The sequence below is a fragment of the Vigna unguiculata genome, chromosome 6 (assembly GCF_004118075.2).
Source record: "Vigna unguiculata cultivar IT97K-499-35 chromosome 6, ASM411807v1, whole genome shotgun sequence".
In the NCBI taxonomy this organism is placed as follows: Eukaryota; Viridiplantae; Streptophyta; class Magnoliopsida; order Fabales; family Fabaceae; genus Vigna; species Vigna unguiculata.
The window spans coordinates 29,280,166-29,304,921 of NC_040284.1; the positions used below are offsets into that span (position 1 = coordinate 29,280,166).

Genomic DNA, 24,756 nt, shown 5'->3' on the forward strand with positions numbered 1-24,756 from the left:
TGTGTTGCCGTTAGAAAGAGTGGTATTTTGAAATAAAAAAACAAAAAAAAATTATAACTCATACTTAAACTTCAATAAGAGATTCTTTAACTAAATATAATAAAGATTTAACACTGATATTTGAAATAAAATTCTCACCTATTTCAAATAATTGACACGTGATTAATTTATTTAGTAATATTAATTTTACTAACAAACTGTATTATTTTTAAAGTCGCTCTTAAAATAGTATTAATACTTATAGTCTCACTCTTCTCATTTATTACACAGTAATACACTAATTAGAGTAAACAACTTTCGGAGTTTTTAAATTTATGGTATTTATTATTTATCGAGTGAAAAAATTACGAACGGATTGACGAGATTTAGGTCAAAGAAGTGAATGAGAAATAATTTATAAGAAGGAAAGAGAGAAATTTTGGTTTATATAAGGAGAAAGAATAATTGAATCGGAGAAGGAGAGGGAGAGGGAGAGAGAGAGAGAGAAGAGAATCGTGTGTTTGCTTGGAAGAAGGGCTTTCTCGGAAGAGAAAGAAATCCAAGCATGCACTCATGGAATGGGAATAGAATAGAATAGAATAGAATCTGGAATGGTGTCGCTGTAAGTGCGTGTGCGTGTGTCACTTTCGTTCTCTCGGGAGAAGAAACCACAAACCCATTCCCTTTGGAGTGTTGCTTCCTTCCACCATCTTCCTTCGATGCTATGCTCCCTCTCTGCTCCCAAACGAAAAGTACAATTCTTTCTTTCCCTTTCGCAAGCCCCACTCCACACGTTCTCAATGCCAACCCACACATTTTCCTTTGATCGAACCCCAAAATGTCTCTACCTTTTGGTGGGGTAACCCTTCCTCTCCCTCTAGGGTTCTCCTTTTCTCACCCCACACCCCCTTTTCACTTTGTGTGGCCTCCTTCAAATCATTCCCATTTTTTGTTCACTTCTTCATAATTCCTCACTCACCCTTTTCTTTTTTTGTCGCCCTCTCACCACAATTTTCTCATCGAAATCCCAATTGCCCCCCCTCCTTGTCACTAGGGTTTGTTTTTTGTTTCTTCTTGCTTCTCCAAGTTTCGACCTTGGAGCCACATTGACCTTTGCTTTCTGTTTTTTAATCTCCGGGCTTGTTTTTAGCTTCTCTGTTGTTCAAGCATGGGTTGTGTCCATGGCAAGTGCTGTACCCGTTACCCTTCACCATCAGTGGGTGGTTCCAGGGACTTCAGGGAACTTGGCCCTTACAGTACCCAGAGGAAGCACATTCTCACTCAGAGTTCGCTGCAATTTGTTCCTGTTCCTTCCCATAACTTCACTTTAGAATACTCTGTGCTCACTCAGAGGGGGTACTATCCTGATTCACCTGATAAAGAAAACCAGGATAGTTTCTGCATTAGGACACAGTTCCAAGGTAACCCGAGTGTCCATTTCTTCGGTGTTTATGATGGGCATGGCGAATTTGGTGCCCAGTGTTCAAATTTTGTTAAGGATAGATTGGTAGAAAATTTGTCAAGTGACTTTACATTGTTGGAGGACCCTGTTAAGGCTTACACTTCTGCTTTCTTGACCACAAATGAGGACTTGCATAAGAATGAGATTGACGATTCCTTGAGTGGCACCACTGCAATTACGGTGCTCGTCATCGGGGACACCCTTTATGTTGCTAATGTTGGTGATTCGAGAGCGGTGTTGGCTGTTAAGGATGGGAACCGGGTTGTTGCTGAGGACTTGTCCACTGATCAGACACCATTTAGGAGAGACGAATATGAGAGAGTGAAGCTTTGTGGGGCAAGGGTTTTGAGTGTTGATCAGGTGGAAGGGCATAAGGATCCCGATATCCAGACTTGGGGTGATGAAGAGAGTCAGGGTGATGATCCTCCTAGGTTGTGGGTTCAGAATGGGATGGTGCCTGGAGCTGCATTTACAAGGAGTGTAGGGGATATGTTGGCTGAGACTATCGGTGTAATTGCTGTTCCTGAGGTCTCAACGGTTCAGCTTACACCTAATCATCTTTTCTTTGTTGTTGCAAGTGATGGGGTATTTGAGTTCCTATCCAGCCAAACTGTTGTTGATATGGTATGGCCTGCAACCTCTTTCTGATTTATAAACTTTAGTAATTATTTTGATAATATCTTCATTGGTTGAATTGTACTTGTATTTATTGTAAGACCTATTTTGTGTTCCTTTTGAAGTTTTAATGATGTTGTATGTTTTCTTCTGAGGCTTGAAGCGTGCAAGTTGCAATTTTGTTATTATTTTTTTTTCGTGATGTAATTATGTTTTCTTGCTGTACAAGACTGCTAAAGATTTCCTGTTATGGTGTATTTTTCTCTTTTTATACTTATTTTTATTGGTTGCGTTGCGGGGAATAATGTTTTTAACCCGTTGCCGTATTCTGTCTTACAACTCAAATTGGTGTTTGCTAACATCATCCAACCACATGTCCTTTCACTCTTATTCTGTTTGTCATGCTTCGATTTTAGATCTTATGACGACATTGTCTTTTAGTGGTATTTAATGTGTAGTTATTCTTACGAGAGAAGGGTATATTAGTTAATGTAATCTCATAACTTTAGTGTTGTATTCTTTTTTGAGATGAATTTTTATTTTGAGGTTTCTCTTTTAAGGCCTATTGCTTTTCATGCGTATTAGCTCGCATAATTATGTAAGATTAATCTGTAAATGGCTCACAGGACTAAATATTAATTGTTAATAATTCATATAACTCAACCTGTCTAGGTTGTTTAGTGAGAAAAAAAAATCCATATCTTGCTTTTGATCATTTTTATTATTTGCATTAGCATACACAAATATCCAATGTTTGTTGTCCTGTTTAATACATTTTCACATTATTGTGAGTTGTAAGCACCTTTATTTTTAGTAAATCTTATCTTGATGAATTCCATGATTTCTTTTATCGCGCAGGCAGCAAGTTATTCCGATCCCCGTGATGCATGTGCTGCCATTGCTGGAGAGTCATATAAACTATGGTTAGAACATGAGGGCCGAACTGATGATATAACAATTATTATTGTTCAGATCAAAGGCCTGTCTAATGTATGATTACTTCTTTTGCCTTATCTTTTTCTTTTCTTCATTTAGTATTGGGTACAGATTTTAGACTTACAATGTCTCTAAACATTCTCAACCGCTCACTGCCCTAAGCTCCAAAATGTTTAGTGGTGGTAAGAATTCTGTGGAGCCCCTAAAGAATTTTCTCAGGTTATTCCTATTCTGTAATGAAGGTTTTAAATGTGTGTAATAGTATATTTAGATGTTATCAGAGGTTTATAAATGACCGATGATTAAGTTTAGTCAGCTTTCAGGTTTGGTTACTCATGACTACCATATGGGGATCTATAATTTACCAATCTCTAGAAACTTATACTTCTATCAACAAAATACTCAGCAATATTTTACCCTTTCGTGACTCAAATGCTTTTCCTTAATGAATGCTATCTTGTATTGAAGAGCCAAACTCCCTTTTTGATTAGATTCATTTGAATGTTTCTCATCTTATAACCTTTTTACCTAATTTTTTTATGTTTTTTGTAGTCAGGTACATCTGGACTTGGATCAGGAGAGGTCAATGTCAGCACTGTAACAAGGACCAAGAGCAAGAGGGTAAAGGGAGCATCTGAATTATCTGCCACAACTGGGTTAGATGTTTATCGTTCAGTCAGGAATGGCTTCTCTGATTTACAGTCCTGTCCACAGCATGTGGCTAGAAGCCCAGCCATAGTGGTCCCTTCTCCAGCTTGTCCAACATCTGTTACATCGGTACACTCACACTAGCATTGTATCATATTGATCAGTTAAGTGTGCTAGCAACACACTCCTTAGTGGTTAAATTTTTTTGAAAACTATAAAAGTTATGAATTAGGTTCATCTTGTGACCTTCACAATTTTCATGATTTTCGATAAATTTCAACTTGAGAATGTGTTAAAAAGAAGTTATGAAGGATTAAGTTGCTACCATTTCTATTAATTATTTTGGTTAGTATTTTTGTTATAGTTTCATTTCATTTCTCCGTTTTTCTATTTACAGTGATTGGAGAGAGGCTTTATGGAAGCTTCAGTGAGTATGCTTATACTTTCTCCTTGAAGGTACATTTCGCTGTCTACTCTTCTTCAATCTTCTGTGCATTACAGCCATAAACATTGTTTATTTGCCACTATGGTTCATTAAACCAAATTGCTGACCCAATTTGTCAGGCTGCTGAAGGTAACTGGTTTGAGGTTCATTATTTTGGCAGCTGAAGGATCCTTTTCAGAATGTAGAAAGCACAAATGATTAATAGTCATTTTTTTTTCTGTTCTCAATCTCTTGCTAATTCAAGTTGCCTGTCATGACCATACAGAAGCACTTCAGGAGTAACACTAAAACTTGTCCTCCTGAGTAGCTAGCTCTACACCTCCACTCCCCAAATTTAAACTTTGGAATGAGGTCTATAAATAACTTAGGAGAAAGGAGTTTAGCTGGTGACTAATTGACTACTAGGGTTTGTATTACATTGTAGTCAATGGTCAACTTGGAAGACAAGCCATGTGCTATTTAAAATGTAAATCCATTATCCTCGCTCTCATGCTGGATCCTCTGTATCTCTTAGAAACATCTGAATTCTTTGTATTGCTTTTGAAGATTAGCTTCACTTTACTGCAAATTAGTGACTGACTCAATGAATGGTTGGTATTACGAGTAATTAACCCATTTTAACACCTAAATTGTTGTAATTTACTGTTTCATTGTGTTGGGTTCCGTAAAATGAATGCAAGAAAATTGTTAGGAATATGCTTTTTAGTAATGACAGTTTTTTATTAGGTAAAGTTATTTTAAGAATTATTTTAAAATAATGGATTCTTACCTAAAGAATGAATTTTTATCCTGATGTCAAATTTTCTTTTACATTAGCATTGCATACCATTAATTGATATAATAATGGTGGATTTGTAGATTTTGATATTTTATTTATTCTGGCACTGAAGGCCATTATTGGATATAATAATGTGAATGACACTGGGGGAGAAACAGTCCTTGTTCAGTGTTTTTGTTGTGCATGGTTTAATGTTTACTTCTTTATTGGGAAATTCTTATATTTGAAAAATGGTTAAAAAAATTATTAAATGCAATGCAATGAGAGTGATGATGAGTCCCTCTGGCATGTATGGACCATACTGCAACATTCATGAACAACATCCTTAAAAAGAGTACCATGTTATTAGGTGTACACCATTATGGAAGGATTTCAAAGACACACAGGTGTTTTTTAATATGCATATTTAAGAACCCTTCTTTTATACTTCAGCTGTCTAAAATACCCCAATATTTATTTCAAAACAATTGTGGTTTTATAGATGACAAAAAAAAACTAATGTAAAATTAATAGGGAATGAAGAACTCCTTTAATCCAACAAGTATTTACAATTAACTTTCACACTTAACAACTTAATATCAATTCAATTCTTTTTAACTGGATTATACAGATTAATAATAAATGGATTAATTTATTTGATCATTTACAATGTTAGATACTATTTTATATATTACAACTAATATTATTATGTCAAAAGGATTTTATGATTGCTGAATTAAATCATATCTTCTTTTAAATTGATGGATGAAGTCGATTTTATTTATAAATGATTATATGGATATATTTTACATACAATATTGAATTAATATCGTTTTTCATATCTGAGCAGTGAAACTTAGAGAAATCCAATTTGAGACGGTTGTTTCAGTCATGGGTGGGTATTAGAAGAATCAAACACCTAAATTGTGTATAGATGCTAATAAATAGATTCAACGAAATATATAATGTAATACGTACTTACAAGTAGAAGAAACTTATCTTAATATATTTTCGGAGATACATAGGGTAGACAATGTACATTTCGAGATTAATTATAAAATTTAAAAAAAAAATGTTAGCAAACATAATTTTTTTAGGAAAAAATATTTTATTTTCTCATTTTATGAATACTAATGATTGTCATGGTTAGCATCACAATTCCATAAATTTTGATTTTATCAAAGGAAATGGAAAAAAAAATTACAATTAACTATTGTACAAAATTTCCTATGATCAAAATTTACTTTATAGTAGGATAGATACAAGAAATGGTAAGTAGAAAGTGACGTGGCCATTAGTAGTATACAAAAAGCTTCTTATCGATGCTATCCTGCAGCAAGTTACATTGCTCCAATAGCTTGCTTAACTTGTCGGCTTCTCTATTTGGTTTGGCATTAGAAAATGTTGTAGCTGAATCCATGGCAGGTGATTTATCAAGCGGAAGATTGTTTTCAGAATCTGTCTGGTTAACAGTTCCATGGAATACATCATTTGAAACCCTCCTTGGAAGATGTTGAAGTGGTTGATCCTTAACGGGAGGAGGAGAGTTGCAGCTAACACTGATTATTTCATCTAAAGAAGTGTCTGGATAATAAGAAAGCCATGTTTCAGGACTCACATTTGGAAGAGTAACATGATGATGTTCTGAGATGTAAGCCATGGAGATTTCCCTGCTAGATAAACCCATTAAACGCCAGTTGAAAATTCTACGAAAAATCATACCCCAGTGAGGAACTACATGGTAATTTGAGCCACGTAGCTCAAGCCTGGCGCAGCTTTGCATTGTGACAAAAGCCTCTTTTGTTGCCAAAGCAACTCCCATAGTCTTGCTAGTATGAGTCAAGTACTGTATCAAGCAATTCTCAAGCTGTTTTCTCTGGTTCTCAATCTCCTGTCCAACTTTAGAACCTCTGGCTAACCAGGATAAATCACCAGGAAAAGTAGGGAGCTTACAGTTTTGCAAAGCACGAACAATTGGTTCAGTTTTCTCGTTTGAGCTCCATCCCAAAGTTGGCAAGCACATTTTTACTACTCTATCTTCATCACAAAACTTGTCAAGTAAACCAATTTCTGGACAAGGCCAACCAGTGGGATTTGAACTGGCAGTAGCAATAATTTCCTTTATTGAGCGATCTAAGGCTTCATTGAACAATGATATGCAGTCATTGGGACCCAAGTTGGAGTTGATAACAATGCCCTGCATACCTGGGAAGGAATTAAGATGGGCGTAAACAAGTTCTCGTGGTTTCACACAGCCAATGTTGGGTTGCAAGGGTGATTCACATGCCAGCCATTCCAGTCCTTCCCTTAATCGTGTATCACTGAAAAATCCACTCAAGTGTTCCATCCGCTGGTTTTCGTAGAGGAAAACAAGCTGAAAGTTACTGATCTTCAATTTATCAATGTTTTGAAGACCCAGCTCATTAGTTATAGCATAAGAGAACCTTTCATCGTATGAGCTGCATAGAATCAGAAGAGGCAAGCAGGCCCCAGATGGAATTGACCTCAGAAGAGTATGAAGATGAGACCTTTGAAGCTCCCATGGGATGCTCTCAGACACAAGAAACATAACAGCACCTGCCCCAGATACTGCATCATCTAAACTACCAAATGCTGTATCCCTAACTACAGAGAGGCAGCAGGAAGGATTGATGCCAGATTGATTAGAAATCCATTTCCTCCATATTACTGAGCCAGGCGATGAAAAAACCACATTTTCATCACTTGAAGGCATGAACTTTGAGGTCAACCAAGTGCCTGCTGCCCCCATTTCATATCCAGTGTTCATCTGAGAGCATAGAATAATTTTCCAGCACAAGCATTTAGCATCTGGATTTCTTCTGCCTAGTATACTGGCGACTACATCAGAAACATTAAGTCTTGACCATGATTTCTCCTGTTTTTTATATCTCTCCCTCATAGCTATATCAATGTCAAACTTATCGAAGTTGCCAGGTCGCTACATCAAAAAAGGGAACCGCCGAAGTCAAAAATAAAAAAAACCAAGTCAAAGATACAAGTTCATAAAAGAATCACAAACATCCTGTCGTACTTACATCTATATAATGTTGAATTGGGGGACCCAACGGCATAGAGTCTAGTGCAGCATTTGATGCTAATTGCCTTCCTTCACGCAACATTCTTAATTTTGATGCTCGCCTCCTCCATAACCTGACAAGAAGACGTCAGTAAAACAGCATAAAAATAATAAATAGTACAAACATTTCATATGTAAGTAAAAATATAAAATTCTGAAATGAAAAAGGCATAAAAACCTTAAGAACAACTTCAGCTTGGCCTCAGCAATTTCTTCATCTTGACAATTTTCACTAAATTCATTAATGTCGTCTTCATGCTCTTGTTGAATAACCAGAGGCTCATCCTTGAATACACCGTGGGACACAGGAGGTGGCACTGAAAAACTAAAACCTAATGAATTTTCTGGTGGAGCTGCATTTGGTATAATCTCCAGTGGCCTTTGTTCAACACTAAACTGAAAGTTCGTATTTGGAGAGCCTCTGGCAATCAAATCTGAATTGGTACCATTGAAAATGCCAAATCTAGGAAGTTGTTGTTCAGGTATAATATTAGGAAAAGGAGAGCTCAGCGGTGATGGACGAGGACCAGAGATATCTTTATCTTGTGGACTGTCTGGAACATCCTTAAATGCCTTTCCTGATACCTCAGGGGAGTAAATAGCCACCGCGTCTGGAATTTCCTCATCAGGCTTCCGGACAGAACTATCATTTTTAACAGGTGAAGCTACCTGTGGTTCAGGCTTCCTCGTCTGAATCTCTTTCATAGTCTCAACATGTGGTGATTCTGCTTGAATTGAGAGTGAAATATCTTCAATTATCCTTCCAGACCTTTTCTTATGCACAAGTTTTGAACACTTGGTGGGATAGTCAACATCAACATTGAGAAATGGACCTTCCTTCACCATGTAAGGTTCTTCAAATACTTTTAGCAAGAACCCGTGATACTCCAGGAGACCCTCTATGCCTTCATCCTAATTAATACAGCAAAGGTGAATCTATGAGAAAGTTGGAATCAGGAATGCAATTTCCTGTCGTGCACCCTCACACCCACATTTCCCCTTGAAACAAGAAAAATGGAAAAATGAGACACACATATCCAAAGCTATCTAATAAACAAACCTCCATAGCAAGCCAGTTGGAAACATGAGCAACAGGGATTCCTTGGTTATTCTGTAGGCCAGAATGTAGAGAAGCAAGTGCCTGGGTACGCAACTGGTAAAGTAACACAGGACATAAAGGTTAGGATTTCTTATACGAAGTTGCTTATTCACATCATAACCAAAACCACTAATAAAGTGACTTCCACAAAATCATTTCCACTAATGTATTGCAGACTGAAAGGGATTGCATAAAAATAAAATGAAATTAATTTTACTTGGTTTATCATTTTGACATGTATCATGTATCTAGACAAAAATGAGCAAGATAAGATAGAGTAATTTTGTCTCCAATCAACTTCAGCAATTTCCTAATTGCCTGCAATGATTGAGTAATTAGATTTCCAGTCTGAGTGGCAGCCCTAAGCTTTACAAGGACAAGTCCAATCATAAGGTTTTTATTGAGCACAAAATAGAAGACATATCACATACCTTTGCAAAGTGAGCATGCATTAGACATGCTTGAAGATAAGTTGCTTTTCTTGCAAGACGAAAGAAGGCAATAAAATTACCAGTTCGGCATGCTCTGCAAAACAAAATCAGGGAATGGTCAGATTAAAAACATGATAATACACACACACACACACACACATAAACCTCAAAGGGAATTACGACCTTGCTACACTGCGAGCAAATAGAATTTCCGGAGTCTGCCTTATCTCTGGAGTCATCTTAGCAATTTCAAGGGAGAGTTCGGCAGGTTCAACCTAGCATGACTAGATTAGTTCCTTGGTGTTCTTCATAGCAAATGAAATCAGACAATCAAAAGCACTACAAAGGCTACTTACTTTATAACCAGGGTGCTTATCCAATTTAAGAAGAGCATAATAGCCTCGAAACTCTTTTTCAGTCAGAATATTCATTCCTTTCTTTCTATGATCATCATACATCTGGAACAGTTCAACTGAAGTTTTGTTCATCTGCTCAATATTGAGATGAGCATCAAAGCCCTCTGAAAATCCTTCTCCCTTAGTGTAATCACATAATTCATGCATTGCAATGATATGTAATTTTATCTGGGACCACAGAAATCCACAGCTCATTAGCCTTCATAATCATCAGATACTACTTTGCAACAAGCATATGCATGTTCTATATAATATAACCGATATTTCAGAGGATATTCTACCAATACACAACTATGAAAGTGATAACACCAAATATATACATTGGTATTGTCATAACCCACATAATTTTAATGAACTACGAGGAGAGAAACATGACATTATCACTTAAATAAGAGTAATAATGTGCCTTTTGTATGTATTATTGCAAGAAAAACATGAATATTTGTTTTAGCATGTGATCTTGGTTATACTATCACTATACTAAAAATGATTAGCCTAAAAAATTGAAAATCAAGTCATCTGACAAGCTATGCACGCTGCAGTGAGTCAGTGACTAATAACTCGTGGCAGTAATGTTACAGCACAAGACATGACTAAACCAAAAGGAAATTTTCGGAAGGAAAAAGCTAACAGAGGCTAAAGTTAAAAAATATATAACGGTTGATACAACAAATCAAGATTAATTCAAATGTATAACTTTTAGACTAACAAGAGACACTTGACTTTTAGTCCAAACCATGGAAGGTCTTTAAGTGATAAGTTCATGATGCTAAAATTTAATAGCGCACAATAAAAGGGTTACGAGTTTCCATGTTTTAGGTTGATAATGGGATATGTGTATTTCTATTGGGAAGTTGTGAATCTGTATAATCTTGCCCGAGGTTTTTCATTCTATGCTCCTTACTGTGCACACCCATTCATAAAGGAATGACTAGAACCAATGCTTAAGAACATGTATGGAAAAAATAAATAATGATAACATGGCCACAAGGAAGTACCATCTGCTCCAGCATAGTAATAGCCCCTTGATTGAAAATGTGCTGCATTCTCAGGTCCATCCGAATTGCTCTCATTCTATCCCACAAGAAGTTATACACGCCAAGAAACCTCTCATCATAAGGCTGATCTAGCAATGTGAGTAGATAATCAATTGTATTCTGCAGGATGGGCATAGGCCGGATCAAACTGGCTTCCCTCTCAGCTGTCCTAGTATACTGACATGAATAACGATTTAAGTAACTAATAATACTTAAGGAGTAGAGAGCAATTTCATAGGAAAAACAGTACTATTTAATAATATGAGAATCACCTTCTTAACTGCAAGAAGTCTGCTAGTTACATTTCTATCCCCATCCACACGTTCATATTGGTCAAGATCCCCTTTTCTTTCACGCTCTCCCCTTTCTGACTCTGAAACACAAATCAAAATTTGGACTAAACTTTTCAGGCGATGTAACATTTTTTCCCTAGTAAAAGAAATACCAAAATGAAGTTACCATTGTGGTTCTATGAAAATACACTTCCCCATATTAAAAACAAATAAGGAATCCCAAATCGTTCTTGAGATCAGATCAAAATATAACAATTCTCACAGGTTCACTCTTGGATTTAAAATCTGAGAAAATATACCAGGACACATATCTGGACATAAGCCAATAATTACATTGGATGTTTCCAAGACTTCATTATCAGCAACAACATGGGCACCGCTAAAGTTGCTAGCTGAATCCACTAAATGCCCCCTCACATATTTCGGCTCTAACACAGACTGTTCAGGTCTACTAGCAAATGCCTTCTGGTCGGGAATATCAGCATTATTTTGTTCAGATCTGCTTAGCTCTACTTTGAACCGGGCTAAACGCTTGGCCTTGGCTAAAATTTCACTGCAAGCATACGAGAAAAGATACTTTAGAAATAAATAATGTAAGATAAAGTAAATGCATAACGGACAAAAAATAGAGCCAAGTTAATATTATACCGTTCAGAGTTATCTTCAGAGGAAATTGAGTTTCCTTCAAGGGTTTCATTGGTTGCAAATGACGAAGCAGGTGATCTTGTTCTTTTAGAAGCAGTGGAGCTCATGGGTTTGCTTACAGTGGCTTCAGGAACATTAAACCGAAAAGATTTCTGGTGAATTTGAGAATGAGGGACAGTCCTTGAAACAGTTGATGTGCTTCCCTGTCTAGGAGGAGACAAAGAAGGCCTGAAAAATGAACCATTAAACAGGCTCAGATAATTACAGATGGGACTTCACATTTTTCTGGGAAGTCCTGGATTTAGGATGATTCTACACATGCACATGAGCTTGAAGAGTCTAAAGGATTGTCGTGCTGACAACTCAATACAAGGAAACACCAAAAAGGGCAAAGCAATCCATTTGAATTACTCATTTTAGTTTATATAAAACCTTGAATTGAACAAACCGAGACTTGTATAGTATTTTCATGGAAAAAGGTTGTTCATAATAAAGTTCAAAACAACAGGGCAACTGAGATAATTGCTTAAACGCCATCCCAATTTCGGTTGGTCTTAACATATTTCTGCTCTATACATACCATATTCCAATCAAAATTCCTGATAAATAATAAATTTATAGAATCATGATAGTATTACAGTTTATAGGTGATATTGTCTTACTTATTTATCGTAACAGGTTGATCAAAATTTCCCAAATCTTCAACATCTGCATAAGATATAGGAGGCGATCTTCTCTCCGGATTTGGAAATCCTGAAGTTCTGGCTGTAAGACCAGTAGTGGAATCACGAGGCGCAACAAATGTTTTGACTGGGGAAGGCCCTTGAGGGATATTGGTCTCCAAATCTTTATAGAATATTTTCTGTCCATCACTCCAACTGGAAGAATCAATGGATCTGAAAGAGAATGTGAACTATGAAAATGCATCACGCAATGAACATTTTAAACATAAACTACATCCACAAAAAGAATGTCTAGTCTAAAATAAACATTCGTTGAAAAAAAAAAAGATGGTCAAAAAGTGCTCTTAGTTTTGCCATAACATATGGAATGGAACTGTTTCAGTGTCTGAGAAGAAAAAAAAAATGAGTATCACCACCAAAATTGTACATGGAATTGTTTGGATTTTATCCAAACCTAGTATTAAATATTACTGTAACCATATTATCCCTGACAATATTTTCAGGGTTTAATGCATTAACAGAAGTCAATACAAGGACATTAACCTGGACTTGAACAAAACAACGCATGCATTAATGGCCAAGATTTATCTCACTAGGCTGTGCTATTTTAAACGATGTTATAAAAAGTATGGGCTATTTAAATGGTTTACACAGATCGAATTCAACAAGTTACACTGATATTTCACTCCGGTAATATACTATCCAACATTCACTATCCCGAGAAGAGTACCATTAGTGTTTTAGTTGAACAAAAGAAATTCCATTCACAGATTCACTGATAAAGACACTACACTATCACAGATTACATCTGAAGCATTTCTCTATTTTATCTATCCAGCTTAAATCCTACCTATGTTTAGCACTACATCCCCATCAGTTGAAGGGTATTAACTCCAGATACCTAAATCATGCAATTCGTGGTATAATGTGATGTGGATCCCCAATTTTCACCTCCAAAACACTGATAACATATAACCTTTCTTACTTCCTATTCAATAAAATAACCCGAATGCAACAAGCAGCCAAAAACGCTTGAACCCTTCCAAATGCAAGCAACAAATTACAGATGCCAGACACCTTCGCTCTTCTTTAAGAAAAACAATTCAAATCAAAATATAACCCTTTGCGGAAGATTCACATATTCTAATATACAAGAAACTCTCGTAGCTACAGAAAACACGCAAGGGAAAGGGTTAAAGGCTAATTGATTCAAATTCCTCATCCCATTTCAACATGAGTACAAAACCCACTAAAAAGATAAAGTTTTTAGGGTTTAAATTCAATATATCAATGAAATGGAAAAAAAAAAAAGTTGTAGAAGAATTGACGTACCTGGGCGTGGATTGTGACGAAAAAGCAGGAACAGGTGAAGAAGTGGGAGGGGTAGAAGAAGGATTGGTGAAACCAAAAGAGAATGGAGAGTTGGAACGTGCGTTGGGTCCTGAATCCTTCCCGAATCCCAAATACGACATTCTTCTTATTCTTCTTCTATGAAACAACTATTCTGCTTTGGCACAGAGCAGAAGCTTCTTCTTCTAATGACCTTTTCACCTTCTTCCCTTGGATTCAGGATAAAGAAGAAACCTAAAAACCAGGTACCGTTCTTCTTCCCTTCCCAGCGGGAGTGAACTTTTAAAACTTTGATGGGTCTTATGAAAACTCGATGTAGTGATTCCAACACGATCCTCAAGGTGATGAAGCGAGTGAAGGAATGAAGCAAGACTATTCAGCCAGGTTAAAATTTAAATTTAAATTCTTTCAATTTTAATTAAGTTTATTTAGAAGAGTATTTATTTTATACACAATGTGATTTTGGAGCTAAAAAGATAATCCAGATAATTTTGAAATGAAGATAACATTAGGAGGTAGGGTGAGAAAAAAATATATAATCCAATTAGAATAAGATAAAATATAATCTGTATTTGACGAAAAAGTAAATAAACAAAACTTATAGTAAAACAAGATAACAGACTAAAATAATAATAAAATATAAGTTTAATTATTATGATGGAACCCACTTAGGTAGAGGTGTATCAATTTGGTATCCGTTCTTAAATAGATATATCAAAATGGGTTTCAATCCATGAGTCAACCTGCCTCACCACGGGTTGGAGCTATGTTGGATTGAAAAAAATTTGATTTTTTCAAAAGTGAGTTGAATTCAACTCGGCTTACTTAGCTCACGTGTTAAAGAGCCGAGTTGAATGTGAATTGACCCACTTAACTCACCAACATTTTTTTACAGTTTTTTTTATTTTTATTTTTATTTTTTAATAATTATTTACTACTCCTATTATATATGTCACAATTTCATACTTTTAAATGCTATAATGTTGCTCAATAATATTTGAATGGTTTGAATGTTTAATTAATTTGATCGTCAAGTTATATATGTTGATATTTTAATCTTTAACTATAATTTTTATAATAAATTACTCAAACAATCGTCTTATAAACATTTTTTTCTAAATTAGCATCACAAAAATGTATAATTTTTTTATTTATACTTTGTTGAATATCATGACAGAAAACATGTAATATTAGTCATATTTTCTTAGACTGTATAGATACTTTTTTGGAAACAATTCATCATATATTGGTGGTAAGCATGATCAAGACATTGGTTATTGATTTTATTATGATTGTCATCTTATGGGTTACTTAAATATTTGAATACTAATAAATAAATAAATAAATAATTTTTTTATGTGGATTGGTGAGTCAATCCACTTAATCCAATAATCCGTGGTGGGTTGAGCCGGGTTAAAAAATTTTAGCTCACCATAAAATGAGTCGGATTGGGTTCAGTCATTTTCAACCCGGCTCGTGGTGAGTCAACCCATGTGAGTCGGGTTGGCTCACTCTGACATGTCTACTTTTAAAAAAGTGTCAATGCATCCAAACTTTTGAAAAAAAATGCTTCAATTAAGTCTCTTTCAAACATAAATTATTAACGTTAACGTGTCATGTGTCATATTATGTTTTTTTATCGCTTTTATTCTTTTAATTTTTTAAATTTTTTTAAATTTTTATCAAAAATAAAAATAAAGATGTCAGGTATTAAGTCTATGGTGTGACACGTGGCATTCTCAGTGTGATGTAGCAATGCAATGTCACATGTCAATGTTGCTGTCAAATGTCATTGTGTTGATTTCAATTTAGTCCCCATATAATCTTTTTCACTCAATTTAGTCTCTACTTATGTGTATTTGATTAAATTTTGTTCCAATTTAGTTCTTACATACATACATGAATGCATCAAAACATACATAGATTCATCCATACATCCATCCATGCATGCATGCATACATACATCTATCCATACATGCAACCATTTATCAATCCATCCACACACCTATACATCCATACATACATATACTCATCCATATATACATACATACATACATATATACATACATACATGCATGCATAGAACATCCATGCACACATAGATACATACATGCATACATACACACATACATACACACATATAGACATCCATCCATACATGCATACACACATACATGCATGCATGCATACATACATACATACATCCATACATACATGCATACATACATACATCCATGCATTCATACATACGTATATCCATACATCCATTCATCCATACATACATACATCCATATATACATACATACATTTATACATACATGTATGTTAACGTGGCGAGTACGATATCATTGTACCCGTATCCGTGGATACACATACTTATGATACTCTGATTTTAATTAAAAAATATGATTAAAATATTAACACATTGATTTTGAATAAATTATTTTTTATGAATTGGTTTTAAAATTCGTCATTTATTTATAAATGAGTTATTTGGATTTTGTTTGAAATTTATAAATGTTATATATTTTATTTTATTTGAATTTGTGGTTAAAATATATTGTTAACTTTTTGTAAATACTCGCGGGTACCTATGAATATCCATGAATTTAAAAAAAACATTCGATTACCCACATGAATACGTGACGTATCCGAAATAGATATCTATCAAAGAGGTAAATTACAAAGAGCTACTACTCGTATCACGCCTCCTTTGACATCCCTAAATGTGATTATCATTTTTTTTAAATTAATAGAGGTAATTCACTATTTTATTTTAGAATTAGTAAAAACATAAATGTCATTTACCATTAGAAAAAATTATAGTATTACTTGTTGTTATTTTTTCTTTTTTATTTTTATATAATGAAATTATTTTTAAATACTTATTTAAGTGAATTTATTGTTTGAAAAACACAATTTAACATCAATTTTGTGCCTTTTCGCATTAGCAAAATTATTCAAAATATTAAAAATTTGTAAAATAAATATTATAATTATTTCTTTTATTATTTAAAATATTTAAATACTGAAAAAATAATTGTTAGTATTTTAGTGACCACTACAATTAATAACTACTTTGCAAATATTAAATATAAAAAAAATTATTCTATCAAATTAAACCTAACTCATCTCCCTTCTAAAGATAAAAAAGTTATACGATGTAATAAAGGATCAGATGATATGATAATTTCATCTTCAGACAACAAATAACAAATAAAAAGGCTAAAATAGGATAGGAAAACTTTGTTATTCTATCTAACCTTTGATATATATATATATATAAATTCACTTTTAAATTTTAAAAACAATATTCCTAAGCATATAGGAATAAAAATTACATATTTTAGTATTTTGAAACCATTTGTTTAACTAACAATTATAATTTGTCCAAAGAAAATTTCTGATATGTTATGGTGTTTTTATTTATTTTTTCTTCAGGAGTAGAGTAACTCGTGCTGACACAAGCAAGAGAAAGTAAGCGCAAGACCGTGTCACTACTCTTATCCCATCTGTCCCTGTCTTGACCCAATTTTCTGTCCAAGTTCATTCTCCTGGAAAATGTTTATAGTATATATATATATTCCCCTGTTGTTGCTTTCCAATGGAACTGGGCTCTGTAATTTGGGGATTTCACCACTCTTAGCATCAGCGAAAAAAATGGCAGCACCAACGCCTATTAATAAAACAGAAGAGGAATGGAAGGTGATTCTCTCCCCTGAGCAGTTTCGGATCCTTCGCCAGAAAGGAACTGAGTAAATTCCTAATCTTTTATTTTCTTAATTTTTCTCTATTTCTTTCATCCGCTTTTGGGGGAGAGGGGATTTGAAATTTTGGGTATGAATTGAAGTGCACGATTTTTCAAAAGGTAGAAATTGAAGGTCGTGTTCATGGAGAAGGAAGATCCTTAAGTGTGAAGTGTGGATAGTATATTGAGCACTTCATGGTTGGTGATGCTCTTTTAGGGGTAAATGAACGTGATAACTCTCGTGTAGATTCGTTTCTGTTTTATGCAGATTTTAGTTGGTTTCATGAATTCCTTGTCTGTAGTGTTTAATTTGAAAAAGACAAATGGTAAGCTTTTGTACATTTAGTTCTCCTTTTTAAGTCATTGGCCTTAAGAAGAAAGGTAACATTTACTTTCTGTACAATACTTTTGTAACAGTTTATCACCCCTAAAAAGTTTGGAGCTGTGTCAAGGTTTATCATTTTGGTGTTAATAGCAGGGACAAAACTTATTTTTTATGCAGTGTAGGAATTGAAAATTAAGTTATCTCGGATAATATTTTGTACATATGTGTATTGCATGACATTTACGCCTACATGATTCAATTTTGTGAGCTTAAACCCCGTTTAAGCTCTTAAATTGGTTTACATGAGTTGGATTGTAAATTTTCTTGCACTGAGAACTTGTGCAGATTGAAGGGTACGGGAGAATATAACAAATTTTACGAAGAAGGAGTTTACAACTGTGCTGGCTGTGGAACTCCTCTTTACAAGTCTTCAACAAAGTTTGACTCTGGTTGTGGCTGGCCTGCTTTCTATGAGGGTTTTCCTGGGGCCATCAACCGATCTGTGAGTGGCTTTTGAAAGTTTATTATTCAACACTCATTTTTCCTTGTGACTTGTATTGCAGTATAATTTTTGGTTGGACATTGTATTTGTGTTGAATTAATGGAAGTTGTGATTTTCAGCCTGACCCAGATGGGAGGAGGACAGAGATAACTTGTGCAGCCTGTGGTGGGCACTTGGGTCATGTTTTCAAAGGAGAGGGATTCAAAACCCCAACTGATGAACGCCATTGTGTGAATAGTATTTCTGTCAAATTTGTTCCAGGAAATGCTACTGCTTCAATATGAAACCTTCTACCTTCTTCTATTCGAGGTGTTTATTGAATAATTTGTCTTGTTTGTGTAGTCTTTAGTTTGGATTTTAAAGATAGCTAGCTTAGCCCAGTGGCTAAAAGCTTGAATAATTGAGCATGAACTGTAGTTCTTGAACCAATAAAATCCTGCTTGTGTTTAGTCTTCTACATGGCTTTCTGTTTCGTCATTCGTAATGATTTTGGTAGGTCTTCGCATGAGTCATACATATCAACCTTAATCATTTACATTGTACACATATTTAAATATAAAATACATTATACGGATTAACTAAAAACTAGTTTCAATCAAATTTAATGATTCTAGATTATTTTTTGAAAGAACTAAAATAAGCATACTCTAGCCTATTTGACCTCAAAAAAGTTGAACCTGTCTCAGTTTAAGAGCAGGAGCTTCTTGCATCTGAAAAATTTCTGGGATCATCTTTCGTCAATTTCAAAACGAGTTTTCCTTAATTGAAAAAGCCATCTGGGAAAGCTTATACTAAAAGATAGCATACGACCTATCACTAGTTTTTATTTGCGATTTGAAATTAACCTCGTTTGAGGCCATGAAGTAAAGATTTGAAATTTGTGCCAAAATGTTTGATAAAATAGCTATTTTATCAAGTCTTGTAATCACCCTGCTCCTTGCACTTAAAGCTATAATTTCACTTGTACACTACTTCATCAGCCTCATGCAAAATAAACACATGAAATTAGATCAAGATCAGGGTGCCAAATTGCAAGGTGCTTGCCGAGTCATTCATGTTTCCAATTCCTGTTTGATCGAACAAACAATCCTGTAAAATAAGGGCAAAAAATAAAAATAAATCTTTGAATCATAAATTTGAGGGTTTAGGATTTTAGTTTAGTGGCACAAATGACAAATTACAATATAATAAGATTATATATTATCCAATCCTATTACATCATGTTCTCGAAAGCCTAGCCGTTATGTTCAGTTTTTTTATTTATTTATTAAAACCTCTTTAATTTTATTCAATTTAATATTTATTTTTACAAATATAAATTATAAAAATATTCTTAAGAATACAGGGATAGAAACTACATTTTCGAAAAAAAAATGTTTTACTAGCAATTAAATTTTCTTCAGAGAAATTTGAAAACAAGAATGAAGTTAGTAACCCTCTGAAATATATTATTGAATAAAAAATGACAAAAAACATGTTAATGGCCCAAAAGTCCCCTTCAGTTTCTCTTCGAGCCCAAATACTCGCCCACTCGACCTTTTGATTTTTGTTGTTATTTTTTTTACCAAAAATCTGTTTATAATTTTTTTAGCAGGAGTGTAGTAATTTTTAATCCTTACCTTAAACAGAGGTCTCAAAAGTGGATTGAATGAAACTCACGAACCACATTATGGGTCTAAGTAATTTAAATGAATTCGAATCAGATTAAAATTCAGTCACTAACAATATATTTTTTTATTATAATTATTTATCATTTTTAGTCATATAAATTGGTAATTTTTTTTTCATACTAAAATATTACTTTATAATGTTTAAATAATTTAAAAACTTAAAATTTTTCCAATTATTAAATATGTTGATTATATTAAATGATCGATGAGATATGTAAATATTTTAATTATTATATGGTAAATATATTAGTCGAGTTAATTTTCTTAATTATATTATAATCAACATATATAAAATAGATTGAGAAAACAAAACCATGCCACCTAACCTATTGATATGTAATAGATCAAACTAAATTATAAAATTTCTTACTTACTAAAAATTAATGAGATTAAATTAACTAATTTTTAACTTATATGCATGAGAAAGTAAGCTCAGAAGCTTGCAAACGTGCCATGGTGCCACTCCTATTACCCCATCTGTCACTGCTCCCGAATTTTCCATCCAAATTCATTTTCCTGGGAAATATTTCTGCTATAGATTCCTCTGTTGTTGCTCTTTTCAATGCAACTGTGCAATGCAACGAGGGGCCTTCCCGGTCTGTGTTGTTGATTTTTTCAATGCACCTGGGCACTGTAATTAGGTGCCTTCACCGGTCTGTTGTTGCATTTTTCAATGCAACTGGGCACTATATTAAGGTCCTTTCTGCAGTATTACCATCATCAGTGAAAAATGGCAACACCAACCCCCATTAATAAAACAGAAGAGGAATGGAGGGTGATTCTCTCCCCCGAGCAGTTTCGAATCCTTCGCCAGAAAGGAACTGAGTAAATTCCTAAACTTATTTTTTAATTTTTCTCACTTCTATTCGTCCATATTCGAGGGATTGGGGATTTGAAAATTTAGGGTTGAATCGAATTGCACGATATTTTAAAATGGTAATCTCTTTTGTGGATTTAGTCCCCTTTTTGGCCAAAAAAAACGGGTGACATTTACACAATTTTTTTTTTTAACAGTTTGTCACCCCTAAAAAGTTTTGTAGCTGTGTCAATGTTTATTCTTTTTGGTGTTTAGGGACAAAGTTATTTTTTTATGTTTGTATTGGGATTAAAACTTCAGTTATCTCGGATAAGATGTGCATATATAATGTCCAATCTTGTATTTAAGCTATGAATTTGATTTACTTGAGTTAGATCGTAACTTGCATGAGAAGTTGTGCAGATTGAAGGGTACGGGAGAATATGACAAATTTTATGAAGAAGGAGTTTACAACTGTGTTGGCTGTGGAACACCTCTTTACAAGTCTTCAACCAAGTTTGATTCTGGTTGTGGCTGGCCTTCTTTCTACGAGGGTTTTCCTGGAGCCATCAACCGATCTGTGAGTGGTTTTTGAAAGTTTATTATTCAACACTCATTTTTCCTTGTGACTTGTATTGCATTAACATTTTTAGTTGGAGATTGTATTTTTGTTGAATTTATGGAAGTTGTGATTTTCAGCCTGACCCAGATGGGAGGAGGACAGAGATAACTTGTGCAGCCTGTGGTGGGCACTTGGGTCATGTTACCAAGGGAGAGGGATACAAGACCCCAACTGATGAACGCCACTGTGTGAATAGTGTTTCTGTCAAATTTGTTCCTGGGAATGCCACTGCTTCAATATGAAACCTTCTTCTATTGGAGGTGTTTATTGAAACGTTGTGTTGTGTTGTAGTGGTAATTTGGATTTTCAAAGAAACCTTGCTAGCTTAGCCCAGTGCTAAGAGCTTGAATAACTGCGCATGCTGCACTTTAGTTCTCAAAGCAATCAAATCCTCTGTGTTTTAATCTTGTACATGCCTTTCTGTTTCACCCTGTATTGATTTGGTAGTTCTTGGCACGAATCATATTCATCAACCTTAATCATATATCAATTAGTTAAAAACTAATCTCAGCACGTTAATGGTTTGAAGGGAGTTGAAAAGTAAAAAGAAATTGATTAATGAATTTCAAAATAACAATTAAATATTTTGGAGAAAAGATATTAAAACATGGGGAGTTGTCTACAAAGAAGGATGTTTGAAGGTGAGTTGGTTAAAATTTAACAATTGAAAGGAGATGTGAATATCATTTAACACAATCTTATTCGTACAGTTTCTTCTAATATAAATCATTTTTAAAACATCATTTACCATTAAAATTACATATAATTTTCTAAAAAAAAAGTTTTAGCTTATATTTTTCTTACAATTTTTTAAATTAGAAAAATATTAACTTGGCACAATAAATTACAAGTTAGACAACAATATAGCATAATTTATATTATCCAACATCAGGTCAACCGAAAATTAGCTAATAATTTTAATTTTCTATTATTTTATGCTTGAAACGCCTTTATTTTTTTTATTTAATTTAATCTTTAATTTTCATAACTAAATTTTAAATTTTAAAAACAATATTCTTAAAAATACAGGATAGATATTACATTTTTTATCATTTTGAAAATAATGTTGATTAACAATTATTCTTTTCTCCAAAGAAAACGTGACAATTCAAACGAAGTTAAAAGGTGAAAAGAATGTAAGTTTAAATGAAATTATTGAATCAAAATAACAAAAATACGTTAATCACCCGACATCTATTTGGGTTTTTTCTCTTTGAGCCCACATTACTCGACCACTGGGCCTTTTAATTTCTTTTTTACCAAAAACCTATTTTCTTTTCCTATAATTTTTCTTCGGCAGTAGCGTAGTCATTATCGCGCGGTGACACAAGCATGAGAAAAGAAGCTCAAGAGCGTGCCACGTGCCCTTTAATAAAATGGCAGCACCAGCTCGATTTATAAAACCGAAGAGAGGGGAATTTCCCCCCGAGGAGTTTGAGATCCTTCGCCAGAAAGGTACTGAGTAAGTTCGTAATCTTTTTTTCTAATTTCTCTCTTTTTTCCGTCCATATATTGTTAGAACAGGGGATTTGAAAATCTTGGTTATGAATTGAAGTGCATGATATCTTAAAAATTGAAGGTTGTTTTCTTGGAGATTCTTTTTTGTTTTGTGAAGCTTTACTCAGTTTCATGCATTCTCTTGTTGGTATGTTTTATGAGTTTTGGTTTTTGTGAAACTGTTGCAGTTAAAATGGAGCAATTGCCGGAGAACCTGAGCGAGACAAAAAGATTGGCACCATCGCCTCCGCCGCCGGGAGGCATTCACCACCAGAGGGATGTGGACGACGATGACGAGAACGTAAATCAGCTCGATGAATGTTCTTCTCTCTATCGCTTGATGCAGGTTAACTTCATTGTCTTTGTTAATTACTTATTTTCCCTCCCTAAAACCCTAAACCCTCAGATTTAAGATTCTTTGATCTGGCCATTCCTAGAGGATTCCTTTTCTTTATTTTTCAGGATTGCGTTGTTCGATCAAACAGGAATTGGAAAGTATGTCAACCAGGTATCCATCTTTCAAACTTCTCTGTTCCTTTCTGCCCACGTGACATGTTATCCATATCTAATATTGCAGTTGAGAGTGTGTAAGAATGATTGTTGGAATTCATGGAAATTTTGTTTTGAAATCCAAATAACTAATTATTCAACCTTTTTTTATTCAGAAAGTTTAAGTTCCATAATTGTATTTGAATTAACCATCGTTGAACTCTTAACAGAAGTACATGCTTTGAGGGAATGCTTTGAAAAGAGAAAAAACATGCAAGGAAAGTAGAACTGTGCCGAGACTGAATTTGTTTTTAGTTGCTTATGAGGTTACATCCTGTGCTTCCTAGATCTTCTTAACAATTATGTACACACACTTCCCTCACCAGATGAATATTACTTCGCTCACCAGATGAATATATATATTTTTTTTAGCGTAGTTCAATTGAAAGTGATTTACGGGGGAAAGGGATCTTTTACATACAGAAATGTATAATAAGCAGGGTTTTCCGATTGAAATGCGAATATGTGTTTTTAGGTTAGAGAAATCACGTCCCTAACTTGTTCTTACTTCTTAAATTCACTTGGACTGTGTACTTGCTGTTTGATGATATTGTTAACTGCATGATAACAGGGCAAGCACTCTGCAAATTCGCACCCTGTTCTTGATCTAGTTTCATATGTTTATTATGCATGATGCTAATGAAGTACGGTAACAGGTGAAATTATTGCTTTAAGTGCAAGGAGAGGGTGGTTATTCTTAACAATAGTTGTAGCAGTAATTATAAGACTTGACAAAATAGCCTTTTTATAGTCACACATCTTAAAGGATTTGAAACAAAAAAAACTGATCTTTTAAGAAGTACAAATCTATCATATATTAAGAGTATGGATTGTTGGACTTGTGTGATGCAATTTATAGTTACCCCTCTGATGCATCAAACCGTTTGTCACTTGGGGCGCAATGGTCCAATTACCTACCACAATTCAATTAGTCCACTCAACTATAATTTGTCTCTAGGGAAAATGTCATTTATGATGACTAATATATAATTTATAAAAGAGAGATGTAGCGCACTAGTAACACCCCAATACATTTTCGAATTTTCAAGGACTATTAGAATTTTTTATTCATTGAATTTGGGAGAAGAAACAATTACACCACTATTACAAAATGAGAAGACCCTTAAAATATACTTAAAGGTGAGCTGGTCCTG

At 34.3% G+C, this 24,756-nt stretch overlaps 5 protein-coding genes across 13 annotated transcripts; 4 read left to right on the plus strand and 1 right to left on the minus strand.

Moving 5' to 3' along the window:
• The first annotated feature begins 438 nt into the window (after positions 1-438).
• On the plus strand, positions 439-4,714 carry LOC114187998 (probable protein phosphatase 2C 35). Of its 9 annotated transcripts, none has more exons than XM_028076467.1 (6): positions 440-2,065; positions 2,915-3,046; positions 3,545-3,803; positions 4,038-4,096; positions 4,205-4,214; positions 4,351-4,692. In XM_028076467.1, the coding sequence occupies exons 1-3, from the start codon at positions 1,148-1,150 to the stop codon at positions 3,782-3,784; spliced, it is 1,290 nt and encodes a 429-aa protein (XP_027932268.1). In that variant the 5' UTR covers positions 440-1,147; the 3' UTR covers positions 3,785-3,803; positions 4,038-4,096; positions 4,205-4,214; positions 4,351-4,692. The 9 variants fall into 9 exon arrangements, with proteins under 9 accessions (XP_027932273.1, XP_027932274.1, XP_027932268.1 ...); XM_028076470.1 differs by having other exon boundaries at positions 3,545-3,769; XM_028076472.1 differs by having other exon boundaries at positions 439-2,065; positions 3,549-3,769; positions 4,205-4,714.
• Positions 4,715-6,000: 1,286 nt separating this feature from the next.
• LOC114187921 (SAC3 family protein B) lies at positions 6,001-14,263 on the minus strand. The gene is made up of 13 exons (XM_028076341.1): positions 13,876-14,263; positions 12,523-12,756; positions 11,864-12,088; positions 11,515-11,768; positions 11,195-11,295; positions 10,884-11,099; positions 9,826-10,053; positions 9,653-9,744; positions 9,470-9,563; positions 9,000-9,092; positions 8,118-8,851; positions 7,899-8,013; positions 6,001-7,801 (listed from the first exon to the last, which is right to left on the minus strand). The coding sequence occupies exons 1-13, from the start codon at positions 14,013-14,015 to the stop codon at positions 6,137-6,139; spliced, it is 4,191 nt and encodes a 1,396-aa protein (XP_027932142.1). The 5' UTR covers positions 14,016-14,263; the 3' UTR covers positions 6,001-6,136.
• Positions 14,264-17,370: 3,107 nt separating this feature from the next.
• Positions 17,371-18,925, plus strand: LOC114188169 (peptide methionine sulfoxide reductase B5-like). Its single transcript, XM_028076720.1, has 3 exons — positions 17,371-17,648; positions 18,312-18,468; positions 18,588-18,925. The coding sequence occupies exons 1-3, from the start codon at positions 17,455-17,457 to the stop codon at positions 18,750-18,752; spliced, it is 516 nt and encodes a 171-aa protein (XP_027932521.1). The 5' UTR covers positions 17,371-17,454; the 3' UTR covers positions 18,753-18,925.
• A 1,768-nt stretch (positions 18,926-20,693) lies between these two features.
• LOC114188170 (peptide methionine sulfoxide reductase B5-like) lies at positions 20,694-21,967 on the plus strand. The gene is made up of 3 exons (XM_028076721.1): positions 20,694-20,963; positions 21,358-21,514; positions 21,634-21,967. The coding sequence occupies exons 1-3, from the start codon at positions 20,869-20,871 to the stop codon at positions 21,796-21,798; spliced, it is 417 nt and encodes a 138-aa protein (XP_027932522.1). The 5' UTR covers positions 20,694-20,868; the 3' UTR covers positions 21,799-21,967.
• Positions 21,968-22,886: 919 nt separating this feature from the next.
• On the plus strand, positions 22,887-24,220 carry LOC114188172 (cytochrome c oxidase assembly factor 4 homolog, mitochondrial). The gene is made up of 4 exons (XM_028076722.1): positions 22,887-23,011; positions 23,242-23,399; positions 23,516-23,561; positions 23,773-24,220. The coding sequence occupies exons 1-4, from the start codon at positions 22,933-22,935 to the stop codon at positions 23,826-23,828; spliced, it is 339 nt and encodes a 112-aa protein (XP_027932523.1). The 5' UTR covers positions 22,887-22,932; the 3' UTR covers positions 23,829-24,220.
• Positions 24,221-24,756: the final 536 nt, after the last annotated feature.

Coding starts and splice junctions, on each gene's coding strand:
- LOC114188170 (XM_028076721.1), top strand. CDS start 20,869: ATGGCAACACCAACCCCCATTAATAAAACAGAAGAGGAATGGAGGGTG. Junction 20,964..21,357: donor CTTCGCCAGAAAGGAACTGA/GTAAATTCCTAA, acceptor GAAGTTGTGCAG/ATTGAAGGGTACGGGAGAAT. Junction 21,515..21,633: donor CTGGAGCCATCAACCGATCT/GTGAGTGGTTTT, acceptor TGTGATTTTCAG/CCTGACCCAGATGGGAGGAG.
- LOC114188172 (XM_028076722.1), top strand. CDS start 22,933: ATGGCAGCACCAGCTCGATTTATAAAACCGAAGAGAGGGGAATTTCCC. Junction 23,012..23,241: donor TGAGATCCTTCGCCAGAAAG/GTACTGAGTAAG, acceptor AAACTGTTGCAG/TTAAAATGGAGCAATTGCCG. Junction 23,400..23,515: donor CTCTCTATCGCTTGATGCAG/GTTAACTTCATT, acceptor TTTATTTTTCAG/GATTGCGTTGTTCGATCAAA.
- LOC114187921 (XM_028076341.1), bottom strand. CDS start 14,015: ATGTCGTATTTGGGATTCGGGAAGGATTCAGGACCCAACGCACGTTCC. Junction 10,054..10,883: donor TTACTATGCTGGAGCAGATG/GTACTTCCTTGT, acceptor CTGTGGTCCCAG/ATAAAATTACATATCATTGC. Junction 7,802..7,898: donor CAATTCAACATTATATAGAT/GTAAGTACGACA, acceptor TTTTTGATGTAG/CGACCTGGCAACTTCGATAA.
- LOC114188169 (XM_028076720.1), top strand. CDS start 17,455: ATGTTTATAGTATATATATATATTCCCCTGTTGTTGCTTTCCAATGGA. Junction 17,649..18,311: donor CTTCGCCAGAAAGGAACTGA/GTAAATTCCTAA, acceptor GAACTTGTGCAG/ATTGAAGGGTACGGGAGAAT. Junction 18,469..18,587: donor CTGGGGCCATCAACCGATCT/GTGAGTGGCTTT, acceptor TGTGATTTTCAG/CCTGACCCAGATGGGAGGAG.
- LOC114187998 (XM_028076465.1), top strand. CDS start 1,148: ATGGGTTGTGTCCATGGCAAGTGCTGTACCCGTTACCCTTCACCATCA. Junction 2,066..2,914: donor GCCAAACTGTTGTTGATATG/GTATGGCCTGCA, acceptor TTTATCGCGCAG/GCAGCAAGTTATTCCGATCC. Junction 3,047..3,544: donor AGATCAAAGGCCTGTCTAAT/GTATGATTACTT, acceptor TGTTTTTTGTAG/TCAGGTACATCTGGACTTGG.